The 21,025-nt window shown below is 39.1% G+C and overlaps 1 protein-coding gene across 3 annotated transcripts; it reads right to left on the bottom strand.

The window, feature by feature from the left end:
* Positions 1-4,415: 4,415 nt before the first annotated feature.
* On the bottom strand, positions 4,416-19,032 carry LOC136767901 (cytosolic sulfotransferase 1). 3 transcript variants are annotated; one of them, XM_066721969.1, is made up of 10 exons: positions 18,804-19,032; positions 14,498-14,572; positions 13,924-14,311; positions 12,363-12,500; positions 12,046-12,171; positions 8,697-8,797; positions 8,398-8,524; positions 8,074-8,171; positions 7,418-7,592; positions 4,416-7,128 (listed from the first exon to the last, which is right to left on the bottom strand). In XM_066721969.1, exons 3-10 carry the CDS (start codon positions 14,024-14,026, stop codon positions 7,016-7,018), a joined length of 981 nt encoding a protein of 326 aa, XP_066578066.1. In that variant the 5' UTR covers positions 14,027-14,311; positions 14,498-14,572; positions 18,804-19,032; the 3' UTR covers positions 4,416-7,015. The 3 variants fall into 3 exon arrangements, with proteins under 3 accessions (XP_066578066.1, XP_066578068.1, XP_066578067.1); XM_066721971.1 differs by lacking the exon at positions 13,924-14,311; XM_066721970.1 differs by lacking the exons at positions 13,924-14,311; positions 14,498-14,572.
* Between the last annotated feature and the right edge of the window lie 1,993 nt (positions 19,033-21,025).

The raw sequence follows: 21,025 nt of genomic DNA, 5'->3' as shown, positions 1-21,025 counted from the left end.
ATGGAAAGAGAATGGTCTCCACAGACTCACTGGGGGAATAAAGAGAACATAAATAAACTAGAGAAAGCTGAGGTAATATGTGAAGTGAATGAAAATCTGAAGGATAGAAGTCAAGTGTTGAAAGATGAACAGCATAAACAACTGTGGGAGTTGTGTTACCATAGAGTCTAGACTGTAAGGTTGAGAAGCTCAAGGCTGAATTGAAGGAGGTAACAGACAAGTTAGTAGGACAGAAAAAGTGGAGTGAAAAGGTAAAGTAAATAAATAAATACCACCATAAATTGGATTGGATATCTGAATTATCTTTGGATATCAATGTGTATGTGCTTTGTGTGTTTATGTATAGTCTGAAGGTGAATAAGGCTAAGAACAGAAGTAACCAATAATTTCAGAATTATATTTACAAATGTAACAGATTTATCAGACTCATGAGGATCTAACCATGAGGATCTTTAACTGTATACAGAGTGCCTAAGGCTTCAGAAATAATAAATAAATAATATTATTCTGTTATAAGAAAAATGTTAAATACAATATTAACATTGAATTAACGGATCAATAATAATAATAATAATAATAATAATAATAATAATAATAATAATAATAATGGTGTCCCCACAGAAGACAATAAATTGTTTGTTAAACATCATGACAGCCCTGACAGGAAAACAGGAAATATGAGATAGGCAGCCTGATGTAAAATCCATGTTTAGGATACCATAGAAACAGAGGTGTAAAAAGTAGTCTGAAGTCATACTTGAGTAAAAGTAAAAATATTCTATCCATAACTTTCTTCAGTAAAAAGAAAAAAAAAAAGTAAAAAGTCTCCCATTCAAACAGTACTCTAGTAAAAGTAAAAAAAAGTAGCTGCTTTCAAGAGTACTCAAGTACCAAAAGTAAAAGTCAATTGTGATTTTAGTAATAAAGTGAATGTACATGTGTTTGTGTGTGAGCCTTATGAAGAGGCATGCAAGAAATTAATTTGATGTTTTAATCCAAAAAAAAATTTCATATATCATCAAGGTATTTTATTTTTATGGTTCCTCAATTTTATCTTGGAGTAAACCACGTCCAACAAAAATAAATGTTATTTAGGCACATATCTGGAAATTTAATTTGTATTTTACAAAAGTTTCATTTTATTGAATAACAACGCCTTTTGACACTACTTTGTCTTCATCTGGGCTATAAATACCTAATAAGTGAGAGTGTGGCTACAAAATAAATGTTTTATAATTTATATAAAATGTGATGTCCTCACACATGCCATCTTAAAAACTTGTTTTATATAAAGTGTAAACATCACCATCTACATGATTTCGGGACCATTTCATATATACAATTGTTCTATTTATACCATAAAGTGAATTAAAAAAGTTAATATGTAAAATAAAAATCACATTTAATTATGCATATTATTTATTAATACTGTATCTTTTATGGACAGCTGTCATTAAAGTAAAGGTGATGTGATGTTCACCCTCGAATTGTCTTTTAAATGGCTGGGTTTGTCTTTAATCTACAATGATGCAGTAATGGATATTGCTGGAGCTCATTAACTTCTCGTCGTCCACGCTGATATGGGGCGCATGCGTACACTGTGCCTGTTTCCACGTGGGTTTACATCACTTCTGATTGGTCAGATTCTTCCCAGTGGCAGCGCAATAATCAAGTAAGTAGACTGTTTATATCTTAGTGATGATAATTTTCCTTAAAGCAGTGTGGTTGAGGTCGGAGACATGACCCAAATTAGGGCGAGTGCAGCTAATCTCTGTCCAGGCCCAGCGACAGGATTAACTCGCAAGGGGGCAACAGAAATGACTGAGGGGTAACAACTTTCATTCGATGATAACAGAGGATGTACAATAATCGATATTACAATTACACACAATGTTTTTGCATAGCGCTCAAGTTTTCAAAATGACAATGCATGACATTTGTCACATAAAAAGAAAATGCAGTGACAGATACTGCTGCCGCCGGCAAAAGCAGAAGCCAGTGGCACAGCAATGTTTGGGGCAAATGCTTAAGATAGTAGGGGCAATGCGTGAGACTTGAGAACTACACCTGCCACAAGAATACAGGTCACTGCACCGCTATACAACATGGACCATTCATAACCGGCTTGAACAAAATGTTATGACAACGTTACACAGCTACATGCACAATATCGATCTACTGCAACACAAAACAGCTGCTAATGACCAAAGTAACACTTCCCCATGCAAATCCAATGCATTTCTAATCGCGGATTATTTGAATATCTGTCCGCACAAACATACACACCTCGTAGGTGGCAGACTGGGATGGATGGGAGCTGAAAACATGGCACCAGACCACTTGCCCCTCAGGAGGAAGAAGATAATGTAACTGACAAACACGATTCTTTTGGCTCCTTCCTGCTTCGCTCTATTTCTTTTCTTCTTCGGCTCTATCTCTCTCTGCGCTCAAGGGTGGCCGACACGAGGGACTGATGAGGGGTACAATAATAGGAATAGAGGGGACCACGGGACACTCAGGGATTGGTGTAGACTCTTCTCAATGTCTGATGCTGCATCTGTTTACTAAGTCTCCCATGGCGGATTGCCAGCAATAACATGGCAACCACAAGGAGGAAGTGCATAGAGAACCATAGGACAAAAAAAATGGTTGTTGACTATGAGTTAAAAACACATGCCTCAGTCTTCGTTGGAAAAAGGAACTTGTTCTATAAAGAGGGTAAATGAGTTCTATGAAAGATTGTATATTGATAAAAAATGCCTTACATGGAGTTTTTTTCGCCAAACTGTATGTGTGTTCCAAGGTAAGCAGCTAAAGAGGAACTGAAAGATTGTGTACGCCATAATTATATGTGTCTGACCTCGTGTAATGCCAACATGAGTCAAGTCTGCCTAGATGGTCTATACCCCAGCAACAGAGGTGGAGGAGTGGACAGAAGTCCGTCGCATCACAAACATTTGTGTATAACTATGCCTGACTGTGGAATGTAACTTTGGAGAAACTACACTGAGTCTGCCTCTGTGTGACATTCTCCCCAAGCTGCTTGTGTATGAATAAACTTTTCTGATCAACGCACTCTACCTCTCCAGTCTGAGTTACTGAAGGGAAACACCCAGCTGTGCAGTTGCGGTCGTTTCTTCCTTCTCTTCAGTATCAAACCAAAATACCACGTTACAAAACCACGATTAGGTCAAACTTTGTCAGAATTGATAAATCGGTACCATTAGTTTGGCCAGCATCACACAAAATCATCCTCTTTGTGCTTAATGGGATATATTTGTTTGGCTGTTTTACTTAATTTAATTGTGTATTTTTATTAGACGGAGGATTGGTTAACGCATCAGTGGTGTGATAATATGTGTGATAAGCCAGACCCACAGGATGCTTGATGATTATTAAATTGCATTTGAACAGTCATATGGTACATATGATTCTCTTGATGGCAGTAGCTCAAGTTTTCTTAACCAAGCCATGTGTGAATCCTGGGCTGAAGTTTTGTATTTAACTCTTTCTAATAGGTTAAATGTAAAACACATTTAGTGTGTGGATAGTCGATTATTCCAGCACTTAATAATATTACAAGTTGTGGGCTGTTTCTGGTTTTCATTCCACCTCTGGTCTTAATTTAAGTCATTATTAAGGTAGGAAGTCAAACCCCACAATCTATTCCAGGTCTGAATCAGAAGCTGATTGAAAGGTGCCTGTAAGCCCAAACCCTCAAGGACTGGAGGTGGACAGCTCTGATCTAGTGGCTGGGTTTGTGTGCCTGAAAGGAGGACACATGAAACAGGCCTGGTATTACCATAGGACAGATATTAAAAGTTGGGTTTAAAACCAAGCGATGCAGTGAGCACCCAGACTCTGACCACTTTGGTTCATCTGCTCAGCACACAGCTTCTCAGTCTACATCTGTAACACCTCAGACCTCCCCTAACACACAATACAGAATGCACCCCTCAATGCTCATCTGGATACTGTGTACTGTTCTGGGATCCACACTTCAAGAAGGATATTGCTGGTCTAGAGGCAGTTCAGAGGAGAGCAACCAGACTTATTCCAGGTCTGAAGGGAAAGTCCTACTGAGAGACTGAGGGAACTGAACCTTTTCACCCTGGAACAGAGGAGACTACGTGGGGACTTGATCCAAGTCTTCAAAATCATGAAAGGCATCGACCACATCAAACCAGAGGAGCTTTTCCAGATCAGCAGGGACACACGCACCCGGGGACACAAATGGAAATCATGCAAGGCATTCAAAACAGAAAACAGGAGACACTTCTTCACACAGAGAGTCGTCACAATCTGGAATAAACTACCCAGCGATGTGGTTGAAGCTGAAAGTTTGGGAACATTTAAAAATAGACTGGATAGGATCCTTGGATCACTTAGATATTAATGGACACCAAACGAGCACGATGGGTCAAATGGCCTCTTTCTTATGTTTATTATGTTTCTTATGCACTTTCCGAGTCACACTTTCCTGCTCCATATAATATCTGCACTTATTCCTGCAAATTAAACCCCCCTTCATTGTCATCTGTACTTCTGCTATTTTGATAAGAAAAAATTACACAAATCTCAAGTATTGACACAAGCTTAGGCATAGTATCGACCATCCAACACTGTCGACCCCCAATGTTTGGAAACAACACTCGTTTTCTAAGCATATTGACCTCAGATTATTGATCTGTGTTCAGTATTTGCAGGGTGATTGTCCAATTCCAGGAAACTAACTCCAGAAGCACATCCGCCTCCTGCACCGGTCTTTCCTCATACAGTTTTCATATTTCACTCCATGCACAGTGGGCTATATTAATTAACATGTTACTTTCATTTATCCTAATTCTGATCAGATTAAGATTGGTTTAAGAACTGCTGGTGGTAATTCAAGGACATAGTATTTCCCCACTAATGAATGGCATCATGTCATACAAAAAAATGACTATTTTCTACAATCCTTTAAATTGCCCTTTATCTAATTTGCATAATTTACAAATCTGAAAAAAATGTCAGTGTATAGTGTATACTGTTTTGCACAGTGTAGTTTACAGTGTAAAAGTTACAGTATATCTCAGTCAGGGAATAAAATTAACACCCGCCACCCGCCAAATGCGGGTAGATTTTGCCAGTGGCAGGTAAATCTGTCAATTTTACCAGCCACTTTGGCGAGTAGCCAAAAAGGAACTCAACTTGTTTTAGTTTCTCCAAGCGCATTGGTCGATATGTTACAAAATACGAATTCATTTGTTGACGTTGTTGTGTTGGTATGTTAGTTGATTTGGATCAAAGTGTTTTTGAATTATAACTGTTGCGTTGACAAAAGTTCATACACGCACAATCAGTGCAATCTGCGGAAATCTGCGCTACAACGCGCCCCACGGCTTCCTTACAGAGAAGCACATACGTGTATAATATGTGCAGTGCAATTAAACTACCACAGATCTACAGTTGGTAATGTTAACCCACCTAAAAGCCAAACACCCTTCGGCGAAACTACCAATGACAGATAAGGAAAGAGGAGCAACAAACACATGAACACACACACAGCGGCTATTGCTCTTTATTCTGTATTCGCTGGAACTCGAGCTCACAGTTATGTTTCCGATAGTAGACCGGCAGTCTGAGTGAGGTTTGGACAGGAAAAGTCAATCGTTTAATAAAGTACATTGTATAATTTTTTCAGCTATATAGGTCTTATACATTTTGTATTTCGCTGTTGTGGCCGGAAAACATTGCCACAAGGACGCTAATGTTAAGGCATTTTCGTTGCAGCTCACATTGCTAAACTGCCAATTGAATTAAAATGTATAAAAATTAAAAAAGAAAAACATATTGGTCGGTCAGTTACAGATGTAATGCCAAAATATTATTTTATAAACACATAGTCACAACCTTTATAGTTAATTTGAAATTGTGACAATAAAAAGTTGTGATAATGTCGGCAACAATAACAATTTCCATACGTCTTCTAATAATGCATTTTTACATAGATATGTATTTAACAAAGTTGTTGTGTTACATAAGTATTCATCAATTACCACGTATTAATTTATTGGGAAACGATGGAGACATGGATTTTTTGCTGCGTAGCGGAGATTCTGCTGAAGAGAAACGTGCGGTTTGTTTGCGTCGTGTCTTTGCTGTCGTGCGGTACCGACCAATGGAAACCACATCACTGTCTGTCATCATTCCTAGACATGATATTTTTTACCCAAAACAAAAGACCTCTCTCAGCCCTGGCGCTCTCAGCTGATAAGGCAGGTTATGCTCTGCTGCGAGAGTAGTGGTCAGAGTGCAGATGAGAGAGAGACATACTTTTACATTGTAGCTTATAAACAATTACTTTTAATGACTTTTAAGGGCCTTAAAAAATACTTTGAAATGAAATTACTTTTAATGACACGCGGAAACCCAGAGAAGGGAAGTCAAGCGACAATACGTCACCATATAACACCCCTTCTCATGTGTTAGTTTAGTGTGTTTATACAGATCCCCATTAGCTGCCATGTTTTTTTCATATTTGATTGATTAATTTGAAAACGATGCTCCCACACACATTCTCTACTAGCAAGTGTTATAATTCAATAGAATGCAATGTTTTGATGAAAGACCTTGTAACACTTGCAAGTAGAAATTGTGTGGGAGCATGTCCTTTTCCCTCATACACACCTGTCTAGTCTACAGGTGAATGATTAGCTTTTGTTATTGTGATTGATTAATTACCTGAATAAATATGTTTTAACATGTTCACGACACATTTATACACCCTCATGCATTTCTGGTGATGTTTGCCTTTGGCTGGTAAAAACATCAAGTGGCTGGTAAGTTTTTTTCCTTCAACCAGACACAGTGGCTAGTGGCCAAAAAAGTTAATTTTATCCCCTGATCTCAGTGTGTAGTGTCAGTATATTGTGTACAATGTGTGTCAGTGTGCAGTGTATTGTGTACAGTGTGTGGCAATGTACAGTGTGCGTCAGTACTTGTATTGTGTACAGTACACACTGACAGTCTCTCTCTATATCTTCATCCTGAAGGTCAGTGTGGTGTCCATCATTTTTGTCTGGTACTCTTCATCAAATGCTTCATTCTGAGAGACGGTGAAGTGACTCTTCCAGTCGCCCACCATCCCTGGAGCGAGAGAGAGAGATGGAGGGGAGTTTTGTACAGACACACTTAATGGCTGGACAGGGCAGGGTGAGAGATTAACAATTTGAGTGTAGTGTATATGCTGGTGTCAACATAAAAAAGTGTCACATTACAAATATGTATATGCTGGTGTCAACATAAAAAAAGTGTCACATTGCAAAGATATCCATCAGAGATATCCTCATTTCTTTTCCAAGCCAACTCTTTCTCTCTCTCTCTCTCTCTCTCTCTGGCTTTTTCAAATTATCTTCCTTTATCTCCCTGTCACTACCTTTCCTCATGAACGGAGATACACTGTGGTCCATCACAGCGCAGGTGGAGTAGTTGGTCATGCTGTTGTCCCTCATGCTCTGGAAGCCAACCTCCCTCAGTACTCTGTCCTGCGCCTCCTCGCTCAGAGACACGCCCAGGAAGTCACACACCCGGCCCAGCTCCCTGCTCACATCCTCACACAGACACAACACAGAAAGGGGTTAGTACAGAAACACTGACTGGCTGGATGCTGCAGCACAAAATATCCACACTGAGAGAGAAAAAGGGATACGAGGAAGAACAGGGGATAGGACAGAAACACACTGACTGACTGAATGTACAATATAGTACATTAATTATACACTGAGAGGGAGAGAGAAGGTTACTTCAAATCCACATGATTGACCAATCATTTGAAGCAGTTTATACAGTCAGTGATATAGTTGAAATTATAAGCATAGTAGAAATGCAACAGAGGGATAGTAAAAGTGCTGTAGAATAGTCCTGTTACAACAGTGGGCTGTAGTAAAATTACTGTAGAATAGTCCTGTTAAAACAACTGCCATAGACTACTGAGTAGTTTGATTATTACTGCTGTTGCCACTACAACTGTCGCTGCAGTAATACTCTCTGCCATTGTTGACACAGTAGCCAGACTCGGAATTGCAGCCTTACCTCCTTCAGGTCTTCATAGAAGAGGTACAGTAGCTGGGGATGGTTCTGTCTGTGCTCCCACCATCCTTTAACATGAGCATACCAGGACCCAAACAACACTGAGAGAGAGGGAGAGGGAGAGGGAGAAGGGGAGAGAGGGAGAGAGAGAGAAAGAGAGAGAGAGAGGGAGAGGGAGAAAAGGGAAATGGGATTTACAGCAGAGTGGCAGGGTACTACAGGACCCTATAATTTGACAAATACAGAGAGAGAGGAGAGAGGAGGGGGATTAACCTACACAGCTTCACTGACTGACTGGCACACTGATATTGTATCTGTGTGACTCACTCTGTCCCTTTCTGAATCTCTCCAGGTAGCTAGCCCAGTCTCCTGGCTCCGGCTGCAGTTTATTCATGCGTCCAAAATGGAAATAAGAAACAGCATTATCCTTAGGATTGCGAGCAACATAGATGACCTAGAGAGAGGGAATAAGGGGGTTAATATAGACACACTGACTGACTAGACATAGTACATGGGAGAGAGACTGACAGATGAACTGCACTGTTTATTTTAGTTATTTTAATATTTAAAGGGGGCAACGTTTTTCACAGTCTAATGTCACCACACAGCACCCAGTCTAATGTTACCCTGCACTTTTGCTCCCAGAAGCTCTTTGGCACCAACTGGACCGGCAGGTGAGTCTTGATCAGGCGAGGAGACGAGGTCATACTGTCTATCAGATCCACACCTGAGACACAGAGTTTTAAAGCAGACATAATGAGAGACGTTTACTGCAGTTTACTGTGTCCATACCCTCTCATTGCCTAGCAACATCTTCTTGAAAGCCTCCTACTAGGCCCAGAAATATAATATTGTTCAGTCTGATGTATATTATACCTACATTTATGTTCACATATATAAGAACACAGTCTTTTTATTTATTTTAATTTAATTTATTCATTTATTCATTTATTTCCAATATTATCATGTGAAAACTGGGATTCATTAATACTAAATATATATATATATATATATATATATATATATATATATATATATATATATATATATATGAGGGCCATCTAAAGAGGAGATATCTTACCAAGGTGCCAATTTATAAAAACTATTGGGGCAATTTTTCCAGCATGGGAAAAAAAAATCAAATCTATTAATTTTGAATAATTGGGGACAAACAGTTTTGAAGTTGCATGATACTGGCCAAGCTTGCCCCGTGACAATGGCTTTCATATCTTCATGCCAGCAAAATTTGTCACATGAGCATCTTGTAATTTGATTAATTACAACCCCACTTGAGGTTTTATAAACTCAGTTTGAATTAAATCTCCGTAATTGATTCAACCAAGGCCCTGTATAAGTTTCAGTTGTTAATCATCTCAGGTAGTCTCTGGTAAGATGCAAGTCATTGGAATTTGACCCTATCCAAAGCATCTTTGAACAATTTTCCATAGTTCATTTTCTGTGTCATAGTGCATATTTTAGCTATTTAGTATTTTTGTTTCTTAAGAGAGATGTGCTTCATGCACAGTGAGGGCTTAGACTACATAGTTAAACATCTCCTGAAGGTGTCTAATACTTTGTGCACAGAATATATCTATGTCTAGGTTGGGTCATAAACCACTGCTAAGTACCTGCCCATTTTCTATATTTTCTATCCTGCAGGACCATGGAAAGCCACAGGTAGCTCTCACAGCATCAGGACCATGGACAGCAATTTCCACAGTGCAGCAGAGAAGTACTCACCTGCTGCAAATAACCCCAAATACAAAACACTCAGAGTTGGAGCTCATCAACCTGGGCTAAAGAAAACAAGATCTCTGCCTTCCTTCATCTTAGTAGTTTGCTAATGAAAGAAAGTGCTTATGAACAACAAAGAGAGTGCGGACACAAGAACTGGCAAACATTTGGCACGTGGACTTGACCCTGATTATGGACTGCTGAATTGGCTTGGTTGCTGGTTTGTTTGTTTGTTTGTTAAATTAGTGATGTTTAGAGAGGGAGCTATTTATGTGTAGGTAGGCTCAATAATGAGTTAAGGTTTTGTATATAGTTTGCGTCCTTTTTTGCTCAAACCTTGCTCTTTTGTCAGTGTGACATTGTGCCTGAAGCCCCGCCTACTCACAGTTCCAGACCTGTCTACCCCTCAGCCCGCTACTATATGCAGATGCAGACAGGCAGGTTGAGATCGATTTACTCAAATATGTGTTTATGTAACATGTTATGATTATAAATAGTAGAGGTATGATTGTGGTAATAAGTATAGTTCCATGATGCCTTTTGTTTTAATTGCCTTTCATTCATGAAGTTATACTGCAGTTAAATATAGTGGCTTCTCATTATTAATCGGTTGGACTATGACTGGTTTACATACGTGATTATCATATTTTTTTCATGAAAATGTAACTCTTCCTTTAAGTTTTAACATTAAAAGAGTATCTGACACTCTGGAATACTGCAGAGTAGTCCAGGTCAGATGCATGGGCTTAAAAACATTAATACTTAATTCATGCTTTCTTTTTTTTGTGTGATTTCTTACCAGGTATACTGTGGTGTATAAAATGTGTACTATAGTAATGATGGATAATGTAGTAATGTACCCAAGACGTGACTAAGGTGGATATTTTGTGTACTGTAGTAAGCTCTAGTAATATAGTAATTTAACAGGTTTTATCTTATATAGTGCAGTATATATTGTACTGTAGTAATGTTCAACATAAATGCACGACACATACTATACTAAGTACAATGGGTTAGCATAGGAAATATTATGGAAAACGTAGGTAAAATTTCTAATGGGAAGTTCTCCAATGAACATGCACTTCAGTGGTAATAAATCTTTATTTGGAAAGCACTGTATGAAACTATTCTAAATTCAGTACAAAAGCATACACGCTTAGTCATGCAAATGTTACTTTGTTTCCAATTGTATTGAAATCTAGTACTGTTGTACTCCACTTATAACTTAGCACAGGGAACCATGACAATTAGTGCTGTGTTAGAGAGAAAAAAATCGAACTATCACAGCTACCAGGGCCGGTTCTAGACATTTGAAGGCCTTAGGCAAAATTTACGTTGGAGGAGCACCCTCTTGATTGGTGGACTGGTGTGGACGATGCGGGTCAGGGCTTCTCGCCTTGGATTCAAGCCGCTCACCTCCGGCGTTCTGCTCCGCAGCAGTTCCAGCACAGTACAGTGTTAAGCCCTCTACACTAACTGGCTGGGACTCCTACCACAGGAGGATTAACTCTATACTACTTTTACCGAGGGGTTACGTCACTTTGTAACGATCTCATTATGACACGAATGAGCCCCGTTATACTCACATATAGGGATGTTACGGTTATGGAGGCCCCGCCTCCAAGCCCGAGGCCCTGGGCAATTGCCCACTCTGCCTATAGGTAGCGTCGGCCTTGACAGCTACGTATATAATACTTAATACTGTGAGGCGTTTTATGCATTGTATGTCCATGATAATAGTAAACAATATATTATGCTAAATTTAACACCAACATTCAGCCAATTGTACACATCTGAATGGCTATTGTTTAAAACAATTAATGCTGTTAAGTATATTTAAAATATGGGGGGGAACTGGTGGGGAATGAGCGAACATTGTTCTTTCTTTGATAATGTATAGGCTGATCTGAAGAATGATACTAAAATATATTATATTTTGTAATTTGTTTATTTGAGTTTCTCTCAAACATTCTCATTGCTGTCAGTCAGGTCTTTATTTCACATATCTAAGTAACTTGGTATCATAATCATGCTAATTGTCTTTTTTGTTTTTCCCCAGATGTATTAATTTAGATATTTTAAAAATACTATACTCATTCTGCACATCATTTGCATATACTTTTGAAAGGATTCTACATTGAAAGATAATCCCATGTCTGTCCAGCAATGGGCACCTGAGTCTGCAGTGAGATACAATGTGCAGTTCCACAGCCTGAACAGTAGATGGTGACCCTCACTCACCAGTAAAGAAATCGGGGGCACAGATCTCCAGGTAGGGCACCCTCTCGTAGACTGGTTGGGATGCCAGGCTCTTGGGGTCATCCCCGAAATAGATCTGATCCAGCATGTGGGACACCCAGGTAGTACCTGAAAGAGAGGGTTTCATACCAACACATTGACATTTCATTGGGAAAGAGAGAATGGTAAGAGAAAAAGAGAGGAAATGGAGTGAGAATTACACTGACGTTAAATTGTCATTAGGAATGTATACATTGGACTCTTTCTCTCTCTCACTCACACACACACACACACACACACACACACACACAGGCACTGACCAGCTTTAGGATAGGTGGCGATGAGAATGTCATCTGGCCTGGCAGAGAAATTCTCCACTTTGTCAAATTTCTCGCTGTAATAGCGAGTCATAGCAACTCCCCGGAAATCAAACAGCTTCGGACGATCAGACTCCATCCCTGAGGGAGAAAGGGGGGGAGAGAGAGAGAAAGAAACACTTATGCCCCGTTTCCACTGTCATATGCGCTCATAAAGGTTTATTTAAAACTTTGAGGTCAATGTGTAAGACTCCATAGAATGTAACGTATAAAAATAATGTAGCGTTTCAAGTGCGCTAACTAAATACCTTCCTTGAATAATAACACACTGACGACAAGGTGATCTGGTAAATAGGAGGTAGGCTTTATTCTTCCTGTCTCTACACCCCACGGACTTTGTTAGCCAAAGCCCACTCCAAAACAATAAACCCATAACGATTTAAAGTTCCCTATTTTTCTGTGTCTCAATGCCCGCCACTTGCTCTGGTTGCTCAGGCAAATTATTTGTACAGCTTTAGCTCCAACAACACCCTCTCTGTTCAGTGTCCTTTTCTCCAACACCAGCCCCTCTCCCCGTAATTGCTATTTATAACCCCTCCCATGTGATTCCCTCCCTCCAATCCTTGTGTCTCCTTGACCTGACCCCTGACCCCACTAAAACGCGCCAAGATCCCTGGGTTCTGGATCAGGGAGCCCCGGGGATCCACAGGACCTCCCACCCTGCAGACACATTTTAACAGCCAATTATGCACAGTCCAGCTGATCACCAAGGACTATGGTTACACTATATTTTGTCATTATTGTGTAGTCTGTGCCCTGTGATGTTAATATATGTTTAAGGCATATTAAATCGAAATGTAGGTCTAACAACAGAACAGCTCAATTTTGATTTGCGTAGCCTATTTATGTAATGCCATTGGCACTCCATCTCTACAGTTCAGATATCCTTATATTCTGCCACCATGTCTGTTTCATAGCATTTGCCTATGCCTATTTTTTTTGTTATACCAATTATTGTAGGGAGTCTGCATCTTGAAAAACAATAAATACATCAAACTGCTGGCTATGAAGTGGGAATATGCCACTCTTGAAAACAAATGTTCCAATTATACATACATTAAAATGTAAATTGATGTCATGTTTTTGTGATGATTTAATACTTGCTATTTGGATAGAGAACATGATCGGAGTAAGACAACCAAATGAAATACTACAGTCATGGCCGAAAGTATTGCTACCCTTGCATTTTATTCAAATAATGCACCATTTGCCCTGAAAAGTATTGAAATTAAAAGATATTTTGTCATCCATACATGCATGTCTTTGGTTTGCAGTGGAACAAAGCAAAAAAAACAAAAACTGGGAAAATAACTGAATTCTTGCTTATTCTATAAAGACATTCTAAAATGGCCTGGAGAATATTATTGATACCCTTTAGAAGTTATATGAAATAATTGTATTGTAGTGATACCTCAAGCAGACCATTCTCTTTTAATTCTTATCACAGGTGTCTTCAATCACATTATCACTCATTCATCCAGTTTAAATGGAGAAAAGTACTCACTCTGCTGTTTTGTGTCACTGTGTGGATCACACTGAACATGGAAAAGAGAAGGAAAACCAGACAGTTGTCTGAGGAGGTTAGAAAGAAGGTAACAGCCAAACATGGTCCTATAAGACCATCTCTAAGAGCTTGATGTTCCTGTGAGCACTTGCCAATATTATTAAGAAGTTTAAGGCCCATGGGATTGTAGCCAACATCCTTGAACGTGGCCGCAAGAGGAATTTGACCCAAGAATGAATAGAAGGATTGTTGGAGAAATGGTGGAGAAAGAACCAAGGAAAACCTCAAAACAGATCCAAGCCAACACTCAAGCTCAAAGTGCAACAGTTTCAGGTCGCACCATCCATCACTGTCTGAATGAAAATGGGCTCCATGGTAGAAGACCTCTCTGTAAGAGAGAAACACAAAAAAGCCAGACGAGTTTGCCAAAATGCATATGGACAAGCCACAGTCCTTCTGCGAGAATGTCCTTTGGACAGACTAAATAAAAGTAGAGCTTTTTGGTACATCACAAGAACTCCATGTTTACAGGAAAGAAAAATGAAGCTTTCAAAGAAAAGAACACCATCCCTACCGTGAAACATGGAGGAAGCTCAGTGATGTTTTGGGGTTGTTTGGCTGCCTCTGGCACTTGAATCTTGCCTTGAATCTGTGCAGGGCATGATGAAATCAAAAGAATATCAAGGCATTTTGCAGCAAAATGTACAATTTTTTTTTTTTTTTTTTGTCATTTAGCTGATGCTCTTATCCAGGGCAGCTTACATTTGTAACCATTTATACAGCTAGGCATTTTACTGGAGCAATCTAAGTGACATACCTTGCACAAGGATACAACAGCACTGCCTCACCTGGGATTTTTACCCACAACCTTCCAGTCATGAGTACAGAGCCCTAACCACTACTCCACAGTGCTGCCTACATCCCAGTGTCAGAAAGCTGTGTCTCAGTCACAGGTCATGGTCCTCCAGCAGGATAATGACTTTAAACATACCTCAAAAGGCACCCAAGAATAGATGAGAAGAAAACATTGGACGGTTCAGAAGTGGTCTTCTATGAGTCCTGATCTAAATCCCATTGAACATCTGTGGAAAGAGCTGTAACTCACAGTTGGGAAAAGGCCCCCATCAAACCTGAGAGAACTGGAGCGGTTTGTTAAAGAAGAGTGGGCCAGACTACCAGTCAAGAAGTGTAGAAATCTCATTCAGAGCTACAGACAGATTGCAGTTATTGTCTCTAAAGGCTGTGCAATGAAATATTAGGTTAATGGTCCCAATATTTTTGTCTGTACCATTTTCAGTTGTTTTACTATTTAAAGTAATATGTTACGTCATAAATCAAAAGCAAAGTTTCTGTTCTATTGAATGTGAACTAAAGAATGGTGGATACCAAATACCTTAGTAAATTTATACTGAGTTCAGAGATTTTTTATTTTTGTGGAAGGATACCAATACTTTCGGCCACGTCTGTATAGAGTGAATGTTACAGAAAATCATCTAGTAAGGATGCCATTATTAAATGACAGTACATACGGTAATTAATTAAACAAAAATAATCAAATTCAAATTATATAGTGGCACTATGTGGGGTTTGACAATGCCAGGGCTTGATATATAGGCAGGGCCTGGGAAACGGCAACACACAGGCAGGGATATGGGGAAAGGAGGTGGTATTTTATACACAGTAAGGAGGTGATTAAAACAAAAGGACATACAAAGACTAAACACCTAGCTCCTTGTTGAGCCTACCTAAAGGTTTTAAACTAGTCCCTAACAGGTACCTAATTTAACACAAACACAACAGAACCACAACCAAAGCCAATGTCCATAATCCAAAATTTGTTACCAGTCAATTTTTGTTTCCTCAGTTCACTGTCTTTCCCCATGCTCCTGCCGTTGCTCAGTTGAAAGACCAACCCAGTTAATTCAGTAACACTTTAGATTAAATGTAATAAGTATTTAATAAGTAATAATCTGTATAAATTAAATGAGCAGATTATTAGGTTCTATTTCAAGTTAATTAAATATATATTGATAAACCATATGAAAGCTATCCTGTTGTGTAATCATAATGGATAATAGCTATTTATATTCTATGCTGTTTGTTAAATATATTTAAACACAGTGGCTTAGCATCCAAGGAAATTAGCTTCAGTATTTGTCATTTTATGTACTCCAGAAATAAGTGCACATAACTACATGATTAATATACTGAAATATTATCCACTTTTAATCCCTGTTTGAGTTTGATGAAAATTATTGTTTTGTTTATATAAGTGTTCATTATGTGTAATTGACATTTGGCAGTGCTCTTGCTCCAAAAGATATACACTCTTCTATAATAAGACTGAAATTATGATTTGTATTACTGCAGTTACTTATACAAGCAGATGTCTGTGTCAAATGTATTCAATAATTTAGCCTCCACTGACTAAATAGCTTCCTACTTGCTAAAACTGCATCTGGTTCTGAGGTCACCACAATAATATCACAGGTCAGACGTACTACACAGAAAAAGCAATTCATAAAATCAGACGGCCATCAGACTCAAAGTAGAACTATTTATTGAACCTACCAAAGTACAATAGCAACAACATATAATTAGATTTCTTAGTCTAGATAGAATAAACAGAAATAAAACACACAGTACATACTTGTTTACTTATGGGTCCAGAGTTCAATGAGTGTAAAGTTCTCTTCTCTCTAATCAAATCAAACATGAATCTGACAACTTGCACTTTGATCCGACAATGACCACTAGCCACTAGCCAAACACCTGTTACATGCTGGTTGGGCAATAACTATTAACTGTATGTTTTATAAATGTACCGATCAAACGCATGTACATGTCAAATTTGGAATACCTGCCTGTTAATTAGACAACATCATTAGAACAATGGATGCCTGCTTGGTCTGGGGATCAATCACAGTTGAAAATACAATCCCCATATTGTTACAAAAAAGACTACAGACCATTGAGTGTATTGGGATTGTAAGGGAGAGATATGTCAATACCTTTCAGGGACACACTGGATTTTGTCTTCATCTTTATACTGCATTGTGTGTGAAGAATCCATTACTTATCAACAGATATGTATAAACGGACCTCCACATATAACCTATACCGGGGTTTAATTCACTTCAATACATTTGACACTTCTTGCTTTATGTAAAGAAAATGTTATGATCTCCTTACCTTATATATATAGTGCCTATAAGAAATATATACCCCCCAATTTGCAATTTTATTACTTCCAACAAAAAAATTGGAATCTAAGCTATCTACTTTTTTTTTCAAATTAGCATTATCATGTGAATAGCTACTTTTTGTAATGAGTAGCTTGTAGTTTTAAAGTACCTTTGCCAAAAGTGTATATACAGTGCCTTTCAAAAGTAATAAGACTCTTCCATGTTCCAGCTTTGGGTCTGGCCCCTGAGCAGGACTGCCTTATTACTGCTGTCTATCCACTATCAAGTCGGTAAAAGCTCCCTCTACCAGGTCACAATACTCGTACTGCTGGCTTTCCAGATGTGTTGTCTTCACAGAGGGCATGACCCTGTCACCTGGTCTATGGAAGTGATATTATAGTGTTTGGAGCTGCTGTTGAATGCTGGCAAGTCCCCATCTATGCTCAAGGTTAATCTGGTGGCCATTTCTGCATGTCATTTCCATAACGATGTTCACCTGGGGCCCATTATTGGCTACCCAGTTTCTGAAGGGAGTGCGACAGCTTTGTCCTCCCTGGTCTGTGTCCTTTCTGGTGTGGCTCCTTGACTCGCTGTGTCCTGTTTGGACACCTTGGTGCTACATGGATCACACTAGGGGGTCTATCTGTCGCATGGATCAGGTCCTGGCACAACAGGAGAACAAGGGCTGAGAACCAAGGTCTGTGAGGCCACCAAGGAACAATTAACAGCACTCCTTCCCTATTGATCTTAAAAGTGATTTGTTTTGTATTGAAAAAAGGAAAATTGTAATGTCTACACTCAGGGAAACAAAGGATTGATGTTAAAAAAGGTTAATTAATGCAAAGTTATATATTAATGTTTTGTTAATCTTTAGAATTTAACTAAAACTTTTCTTTTTTATAGTTAGTAGCTAAATATAATAGCCTCTTAAGATGTTAACTAATGTTAAATATTGTCTTCAATTCAGAATAGGGTCTGCAAAACCCATTATTGGTGACCAATAACCTATGTATATATGCACCAGAGGACTTTTTCTCAGTTCCTGGTGATTGTTTAAAAATACGGTATTGTTAATAAAATTGTATTCACTTCAAAATAGGGGTTGCATATTAATTAACACACAATTAGCAATTAAAAAGTGAAATGTTTAAAAAGATCTTTATAAAACCTTATTCTGTGCCAATAAATTATTTTGTGATTGTTAGTGAACAATTATTGGCTAATATATGCATAGTAGGTGAACCCTAAAAACATCTCTAACTGAAATGCTCTTTTTCCCCAATCTGCAGTTTAAAACATCTGTTGTATATGCAGCACACTTGGACAGTTTTATGTTTTTTTGTGCATTTAGCCATTTAATGTATTATCATTGTTAATGTAGTACAATTGTATTTTTAAATTAACTGTATAAATGAACATTACTTTAACTCAGCCAACCGTAATATACTTAAATCATACACCAATTAATCAATTATTCAGACATAGTATAAATACAAATTATAGCCAACCAAGTTATGATTAAACCCACCTTAATTTTACGAAAGTTAAAGTACTGAGTGAAATAGAGAAGGAAGTGATTTTAGAAAAACATTTGTACTGTGTCAAATTCAGTCCTTTTCTGTCCTACGGTGCCAGGACAAAAAATGACTTCTCCAGCTCTCCACAGTGAGGCCTGATGTGTGTAGGTGCGCTCACCTGCTCTGCCACTCTTGGAGGACCCAGCCACTGAAGTGGATATCGCTGCTTGTTCCTCAGGAGCCGACTCCCTCTCCATGTCTCACCTGGTAACCACTAGAGCTCAGTGTAGAGTCTGGGGGTCTGGACAGCAGCACTGTCCTCAGCACACACCTCACAGCAGCACCACACTGGCCCTCTGTCTTAGCCTGTAGTGGAGCGACTGGCCCTTGAACAACCTGAATCCTGCAGTGACAGACACACACAGCTCTCACTTTCCCTGCCCCTGAACTGACCTTTGAACATACATTCACAGGACAGGCACCATGCCAGCACCTGAAGAGCTGAATCAACACATTTCAAGTTCAACAGATACGCAGACTCACTAGCAGGACCATTCTGCAAGATTGTTGAATTCACTGTAAAATAAATAAACTCATACTTTTTTAACATTGTTCAAATATCAATGTCTTCTGCTTCAAACTAATGTGAAAATGATTTCAGCTTTTATTAGTCTTTAGTGTAGTATAGTGGGTCTGTAGTCTATTGTAGTACAATGCGGTTAAGGGGCTGGCCATTTATTGCAGTAAAGCAAGTTTGATGGGCCTGTAATGAGTTTAATGGGCCTGCAGTGTAGGTCAGTTGTAGTAAATTGCACTGGTGTTAATGGATCTGACTTTTCCCTGGTCAGTTTCCTTCATAAATTGCCTCTGATAGGAAGATTTTGCTCCCTCAATAAATATGTGGACAAAGAATACTCAGGACCCGATTTAACTGAAATAATACCAAAATAGTTTATTCAGTTACAACAAAGCGCTCTGGAGATGGTCAGTCGGCAAGACACATTTAAAGTTTTTCAAAAGAACATACCATCATATACAAGATGACTCCCTTTGGTTGCTGGGCAACTAGATGATGTCAATGAGGTACCCCAAACTTTATCACACGCTTTTCCTTTGTCTTCTGTCCTCTTTATGGCTTTGGATGAAAATGTTTTTCTAAAAATCAGCTACACAGAACTACTGCACCTGTACTCTCCGGAGCAATACACAAAGCTTAAATTCATACATGGGTTACACAATCTTGCTGCAACAATGGTGCAAATATTATATATGTGGCATTCAGACAGGGCACTGTCCCACATCAGACCCCCCTTTGGCTCTGCCACACGTTGCTGGACAGGGACACCAGGTCACGGAAACACTGCTCTGTCAAATTAAACAAAGAGAAAAATTACAATCCCCATCACTGTGTTATATTCCTCTTCACTCTTCTTTCCCTCTGGGGATCGATAGCGAGCAGTGATGCATGTTCAGCTCCTCTGCCCACTGACTTTCCCTAGGGTGTATATGTAGTGTATAAAATTGTACCTATGTGTGTGCAATTATGTGAATATGTACAGCGGTGTGTCGGCGGCTGTAACAGAAAACTACATATTGGCATTTAAGGGGCAGATCCCTGGTAGTTGCAGAAGTATAGCGGGGCTCTGAATGTGGAGTAAACTTTTTAGCGTGAGTAAGCAAACAGTGAAAATAACAACATAGACAAAAGGTTATCATTAAGACCACTACTGAGGCGGCAGCCGCTAACATACGGCCAATATCACACCAAGTAATATACATTTGATTCCCCTCAGCACTTGATGATGAAGATAAATCCATGACCACACTATTCCCTAATTGTACTTGATATCTTCCATGGACCACCTCTCCCTTGACCAGTTATACCACCCTCCGCACATCCACTAGGGCAACACTGGGCAACCGGCGGGTTATGGAAACTGCAGTATCGTCTTCAAGTTGAATATCCCCCAATGCAAAAGAGTCACTGATCTGATACACATAACAGGTTGAGTGGGGCATGTCAAAGGCCCATACTGATAGGATGGGTGGGGGGTAATAAAGCACCACTGAGTAACTGAAACTTGTACAGCAGTCTGAGAAACAGACAGAGGGGTAACTGTGATCACGGCTGCTGAAGTATTACTAAACTCCCGAGGGGTAGAACAGGAGCAAATTATAAAAGAGACTGTTTCTGTGCAGCAGTCAGCAGTGGTCACAAGCATCCCTGTAGAATATGGAGACATGTATCCAGGTCCCCAGGTGATATACAGTGGCATTACAAAGGTTACCTCTAGATTTAAAGTGAAAAGAGTTAGAGAAGGTCTGGGAAGCTGTAACTACAAGATAGACTAGAGGAAAACCAAAATAAATGCAAGAGTGGTGTCTGCTGTAGTGAAAGAA

This window comes from Amia ocellicauda, chromosome 14 (assembly GCF_036373705.1).
Source record: "Amia ocellicauda isolate fAmiCal2 chromosome 14, fAmiCal2.hap1, whole genome shotgun sequence".
NCBI lineage: Eukaryota > Metazoa > Chordata > Actinopteri > Amiiformes > Amiidae > Amia > Amia ocellicauda.
This window is presented reverse-complemented; position numbering and strand designations above follow the sequence as displayed.

What these genes read in the sequence shown, in the direction of transcription:
- LOC136767901 (XM_066721969.1), bottom strand. Translation starts at nt 14,026, where the DNA reads ATGTTTGGCTGTTACCTTCTTTCTAACCTCCTCAGACAACTGTCTGGT. An exon ending in TGCCCCCGATTTCTTTACTG is followed by an intron (nt 8,798 to 12,045) that starts GTGAGTGAGGGT and finishes TCTGTGTCTCAG; the next exon opens with GTGTGGATCTGATAGACAGT. An exon ending in TCTGGGAGCAAAAGTGCAGG is followed by an intron (nt 8,525 to 8,696) that starts GTAACATTAGAC and finishes CCCTCTCTCTAG; the next exon opens with GTCATCTATGTTGCTCGCAA.